The following is a 6,696-nucleotide window of genomic DNA, read 5'->3' as shown; positions in this document are numbered from 1 at the left end:
GGAGGGGAGCTGTTGCATTGTGGTAAACTGTGGTCAATGACATGAGACAAAGTATGTGTGAACTGCTGTATGGAAAGTGAATTTGCTCTGTAAATCTTCACCCAAATAAAAATAAATAAATTTATAAAAAAGAAAATTATGCTTTCTGATTAAAACGATCATATCCTTTCTTTAACTGCCCTTTCTACACCAATTTACTAAAGTCTACAAGTCTGTGAGAGTTTGATTTTTCACTCATCTTAGGCTTAAACAACTGATGAAATGACTCTTAATCACCAGTCAAGGCAGCCACTTAAGATGTTTTCTCAAACAACTTTCAACTCACTAATGTTTAATATGAATATATATTAACACAATCTAAAAAAAAAAAAATACTCTTTTCTAAAGTCCTGACAGTGTCAAAATATTCTGATTCTATATTTCACATGCACACATTGCCTCAGGATAGTGAATGGACCACAGTGAAAACAGAGTTGCTGAGTTGCTCTCAGGCTGGAAGGAGTTTGTGGGTCATTCTCTGCTGTGCCTGAGCTTGAGCAGTGAATGAGGTCACAGTTGTATGATGAAACAAACCCTTTACTGGATTCTTGGTCTGATTGTAGCTCAGCAGTAGTATGTAGCACAGCTTACAGTAGGGAAATCAGGATTTTGTGGGATTCTATGCTGAGTTCCCTTTTTAAAATCTGTCATCTCTATGAGAGAGTGAAGATACTGTTATTTAGACTAAGGATTATTCTGAGCCACGAGGGTGATCCGACAGCACATTTCAAGTGCCTAAGTTGTTGAGGCTCTCCAGAGTTCCTGGCTCCGTGGTAGGTTTCCAGATTTTTAGTACATGTGATTTGAGTTGGTCAGCAACAATTGCTTTCCAAGCTCTCAGGTGAAGATGTAGGAAAGTTTATCAAATTCTATTCAAACATTCAGAGACATTTTAATTCACGGTTGAATAGAATCTGATTATCAGTTATTCCTAGTCAGCAATCTAGTTTCATTTTGTTTTGTCACCAAGCCACCTAATGCATTCTTTATTTTGGAAGATAATTGGAGAGGTAAGATAGTTTATCTGTGGGTTCTCTAGAAGAGCAAACCCAGTGAACCATAGACATAAATATAGAGAGACTTGCTTCAAGAAAATGGCTCATGCAGTTATAGGGGCTGGCAAGGCCCAAATCTGTGGGTCAGGTGACAGGCTGAAGACCTCTGCTGGCTTGTGGGGTTGCAGGGACTGACAAACCCAAAATCTGCATGTTGCAGTCTTACATCCTAAGGGAGAAGTTATTGGTCCATCCAAAAACAAAAAATCAAAACCCACTGCCATGGAGTCAATTCCAAGTCATAGCAATCCTACAGGACAGAGTAAAACTGCCCCATAGGGTTTCTAAGGAGCTCTGGTGGTATAGTGCCTAAGGCATTTGACTGCTAACAAGAAGGATGGTGGTTCAAACCCACCAGCCACTCCTTGGAAGGAAGGTTAGGCAATCTACTTCCATAGTGATAACGCCTCAGAAACTCAAGGAGGGGTTGCTATGAGTTGGATCTGACTCCACGGCAGTGCGTGCATTATAAGGTTTCTAAGGCTGTAATCTTTACGGAAGCAGACTGTCATAGCTTTCTTCCTTGGGGTGGCTGGTGGGTTACAATCACTGACCTTTGATTAGCAGCTGAATGCTTTAACCACTGCACCACTAGGGCTCACTTATTGCTCCATAGGCCCTGTTATTCAAACTAGAAGTAGAAAAGGAGGAATAGGGAGGCCATAGTGGTCAAAGAGTCCATCCAAGAGGGTCTAGAATAGTGAAATGGCATTGTATTAATTCTACTCCCATACTTTAGAAAAAAAGAAAAAGATAGTGGGTTTACAAGAACTGACAGGGCAGGGATGGGCCTCCAAGAAGGAAACCATGGGGAAGTCTGCTTACTACTGGGCAGGTGCCCAAAGTGCATACGTATTTGGGAAATGCTATAACATTTTATATAGAATCAAAGTGACTATTTGAAGGGAGCAATGACAACAAATTTTGCTTAGAGATTTGAGAAAAACAACGGGGCCCTTTCCCACGGTCTTCAAACTCTGTGTATACCTTCACTTAAATCTGCACATATGCCTTCCACTGCTAAAGGCTCTGGACTTGAGAATTTTGTGCTGAGCAAGTTGTAAAAGAACATAGAGAAATTAATCTGCGAATGAAGTTTATTTAATCCTATTTAATCCTTAATTGTATCTTCTGAATTACAGACCAAATCACTGGCCACATGGCAGCTTCTCACATTAAATCAAAAGTTAAGCTGAATCCTCTAACAAAAGTACCCATCTCACATGGCAAGAGGTAGGAAATGAAATGTATTAAGGTAATAAATACATGGAGATAATAAATTATGAGAATGATGAATATCTACTCTTCAAATATCTATTCTGTGATAAGTTTAGTTATAAAATACTTATCAATTAAAGATCAAGATTTTTATAAAATTGTATATACCTATTTTTGGAAGAAACAAGGTTCTCCTTCCTGTTCTACCAAGTGAAAGGTTATCTTTTGTTAGGGCACAGAATGCACAAGGAAGTTGTCAATTATAAACTGAGATATTTTGAGTGTCATTTTAAGGGAGAAGGCATTTAGATCTTTAGTGTTAAAGAGCAAAGATGTCATTTTGAAGACTAAAGTGCACCTGACCCAAGCCGTGGTATTTTCAATAGCCTTACATGCATGTGAGAGCTGGACAACGAATAATGAAGACTACAGTAGAATTGATGCGTTTGAATTGTGGTGTTGGCAAAGAATATCGAATGTCCCATTGAGTGCTAGAAGAACAAATAAATTCAGTACAGCTGGACTGCTCCTTTGAAGCAAGAATGGCCAGACTTTGTCTCTTGTACTTTGGTCATGTTGTAAGAAATTACCACTCCCCAGAGAAGGATATCCTACTTGGTAAAGTAGAGGGTCAGCGAAACAGGAGCAGACGCCCAATGAGATGGGCTGACACAGTGGCTGCAACAGTGGGCTCAAGCAGAGCAAGGACATGAGGCTGGCGCAGGACCGGGCAGCGTTTTGTTGTTGTGCACAGGGTCGCTATGAGTCAGAACCAACTCGACGGCACCTAAGAACAACATTTAGATCAGGAAGGTTTATATCCTAAATAAGTCAGAGTATAGAGAAGGGTTAGATAGCTCAAATATGGCTAGTAAGATGAAATCATGTACCTTGGCCATTACTGACCCTGGACTAAAATTGGGAACGAAGGTTTGCCTATGACATTAACCATGGGTTTTTCTCAGTTTGCTAACAACAAATTCCGGTAAACAGTGACTAATGACTGAGAATGAGACCCCAGTCTTTATCAGATCATAGGAAGAAAAGCCTCTCTCCTCTCCTACAATTATTCACAGTATTTTCTTTACCACTTTGAGAGTATTCTCCTAGTGTCCTTGACTATGCCTCTGCTAAAAGAGTACATTACAAACTTTAGAAGGAAGAAGGCAAGATACCCTTCTAGCAGCTAGATCCTTTGAGTCCATTGTTCCCTTTCCCTGTATTACCAGCTGTCTTTTTTTTTAATTCCCAGTAGTAGTTTATTACACATAAAGTAATTACTGTGAATATGTAAATACAGGCATTTCACAAGCTATCTGTTGAAGCAGTGAGTTCTTTATCATTGAAAGAAGTCAAGCGAAGACTAGATAATAGCACAGGAATAGAGAAATCCTACATTAGATGAGAGGCTGATCTGGGTTCATTCCAAGTCTAAGGTTCTGCCAAAGGGGCCAGGAGGCTGCATCTTCCGACCTCCTCTAACCCCACAAGAGGAAGACAGAATCACCATCACCCAAGGCCTATTCCTGTGAGGCCAGACATGCTGCCTCCCTCCAGCCCTTTCACTAATCCTGACACCAACTGTTCCTCCCGCAGCACCCACCACCTCTCTGTTGGGTTCGATAATTCACTACAGTGGCCACACAGAACTCACAGATTATGGGGTTTATTAGGGAAGCACCAGGCTACAATTCAAGTTCAGGAACAGTGCTCAGTCTCTCTCAGCCCACCATCTCTCAGCCAACAGTCTCTCTCAGTCTCTTTTCCAGCAGCACATGTCTCTCAGTGTCTCTTTCTCAGCAGCACATGTCTCCCAGGAGCACATTTCTCTCAGCAGCACATCTTCCTCAGCCAGCAGTCAGAGAGACCCCTTCTGCCTCTAGGAGGGCTCCTTTTGAGCCTGGCAGAGTGGCCAGACTAACCTATCATAACATCAGAATTCTAAACACCTGAGAGAGAGTGAATTTCCCAGAACATTGCTTTGTGCCACTCTCAACAGAAATACCCCAGATGGATAACTTTAACAATCAGGAGCTCCTCAGTTGCTCATGGCAAATTCCACTACGGAGTTTATAAAGACTTATGGTAGAAAACCCATACCAAGTAATTTACTACACTGCAGGTTCTCAATCCTTTGAAATACTGGAGAATTAAGACTTTTTCCAGTGTTCAACCCAGAATAAGGTTTGAACTTCTGTAAGTAGTATCCTTCTTTTAATGTAGCTAATGAAGGCTTCATGCTGCCTGTTCCCTCTTGCTTCTGGAAAACCTCCTGTTTGTCCATCTGCTGCATCTTTTACATCATGCCAAAGAAGTTTGTTTATATCTAGAAATACAGCTAATATAAAATAACCTGAGTGAGGAAAAACTTAAGTTTTCATAAGGTCAAATAGGTGATAAAAAGGAAACGCCAGAATAATGTTAGTAAAAGCTGAGAAAACAAGACTGATTAGTTAAAATTCTATATTGAAAGTGTTGAGAACAATGCATTTTGTGAGCTTATCACCTCTTTTTTTCCCAAAATCCCTGTTTGAAAATGAGTTTGAGTCTAGTAGATACTGTAGATGATACTAAATTCATAAACTTTAATACTGTTTTGTATTACTACAATGCTCAATACTTCTAGTTTCAATTTTTTAACTGCTTGTAAAACCACAAAAACCAAGAGAAGGCATATTTTTTATGCCTTTTAGTTTAGTAGAACTTTTAGTTCTACTAGTATCAAAACTGAAGGCATTTTACGTAAATTAATAAAATTTTGATTATTTTTTACATAGTTTACTTTTCAATTACCACATTACGATTCATTTTTATGTGGTACAAACGGTGAGGCACTCAACTACTAACTGGAACCCACCCAGAGATACAGCAGAAGACAGGCCTGGTGATCTGTTTTTGAAAGGCCCAGCCATGAAAACCCTGTGACACAGTTACACTCTGCACGCATGGGGTCGCGTGAGCTGGACTCCACTCAATAATCAACAACAACAAACTAATGAATTACTGCAAATCTATATAAAGTATCCCCAAAGTATTAATATTTTCCCAGTTTTTTTGAGATTTTATTTTCTTGAGGAAATGAAAGGTTACCCACAATTGCAAACTTTCCACAGTTCCTTCTTTTCCATCCTCACTCTTCCCCCTCCACCCTCCCTCTCAGTCTCCTTCTCTCTTGCCTCTCTCTCCCTCCTTTTTCTCCTTCTCTTTCCATTCTCCCCCACCCCTTCTCCTTTATGCTGGTAGAAATACAGTTTGGCAATATATATTTTTAAATCTTAAAATAATCATGGATACAGAGGCTTCTCTGTAAGGATATTCGCCACCCATTATTTATACTATTTAGAAATTTTAAACAACTTATTTTTCTAACAAAAGGACTAATATAAGACTTAAAGACTTGAACTTTGGAGTCAGACAAATCTGGGTTTGAATCCTAGGTCTTCCACTTACCATCCTCTGACCTGGCACAAATTGTTTAATCCCTCTGAGTCTCTTTTAGAAAATGATGGAATCAGATGACTTGTTTTTTGAAAAAAGAGTAAGGGTGATGGACACATAGAGGGTTGACCTCAGTAGCCAACATCTTCTCACTGTCCATCCTGTAGCTATTAGCAAGTGACAGTGACAGATGCCTTAGTGTGTGTCTACATATATTTTTATATATTCCAGTCAATGAAATATATTTGCTGGTTTCATATATGTACTGACTCTCTTCATGCCTCTATCAGGGATAAAGATTCACCCGAATTTCTCCAAAACCAAATACAGCACAAAGAAAAGAAGTTGAGCACTTCACAAACGGAAGGTAATGAGACTCATAACCAAAACCAATGCTATTTGAGTACTTTCTTACTTTCTGACACTACAAAATGCTCTAGACTTTCATCAAGGCTACTTTTTATTAAATAACCTGTCACCTAATTATAGAGCAGGTATCATTCTCACTCTAGGATTGAGCACTCTCTTACTCATAGAAATGCTGACCCTTGAATGTAATGTGAAATATGTTTTATTCTGTTACCATCTGGAATATACTTTATCATGAGTTTCTTTCCTCATTCACTAATTTTAGAAAATACATATGTTTAATTTTGGCTCCAGTTAGTGTTGTGAGTATTTCTTTGGAAAATTGTGGGTCTGAATAAAATATGCAAACATAAATAATTTGAGTCTGACTTTGATAGATTAGTTTTCTGTATCTGCTGTAACATATTACTGCAAACTTTGCGGCTTAAAATGACAAAAAAATTATTTACCTGTCAGTCTGTAGTTCAGAACTCTCAGTGGGCTCAGCTGATTCCTCTTCTCTGAGTCTGCCCACTGCCATCCAGTTGATTCCAGCTCATAGTGACCCTATAGTAAAGACAGAGTGTAACTGTCCCAT

At 39.2% G+C, this 6,696-nt stretch overlaps 1 protein-coding gene across 1 annotated transcript in view; it reads left to right on the top strand.

The window, feature by feature from the left end:
* The first annotated feature begins 2,244 nt into the window (after positions 1-2,244).
* Positions 2,245-6,696, top strand: part of EFCAB3 (EF-hand calcium binding domain 3) — a 31,839-nt gene continuing 27,387 nt past the window's right edge. The window contains exons 1-2 of the mRNA XM_007959752.1: positions 2,245-2,327; positions 6,041-6,117. Coding sequence (XP_007957943.1) covers positions 2,254-2,327; positions 6,041-6,117 — 151 coding nt within the window. The 5' untranslated portion in view covers positions 2,245-2,253. The remainder of the gene's footprint in view (positions 2,328-6,040; positions 6,118-6,696) is intronic.

Source organism: Orycteropus afer, unplaced genomic scaffold, assembly GCF_000298275.1.
Source record: "Orycteropus afer afer isolate SDZICR_OR568_19922 unplaced genomic scaffold, OryAfe1.0 scaffold00018, whole genome shotgun sequence".
Lineage (NCBI taxonomy): Eukaryota > Metazoa > Chordata > Mammalia > Tubulidentata > Orycteropodidae > Orycteropus > Orycteropus afer.
The sequence above is the reverse complement of the archived record's forward strand: the minus strand, read 5'-3'. Positions and strand labels throughout refer to the sequence as shown.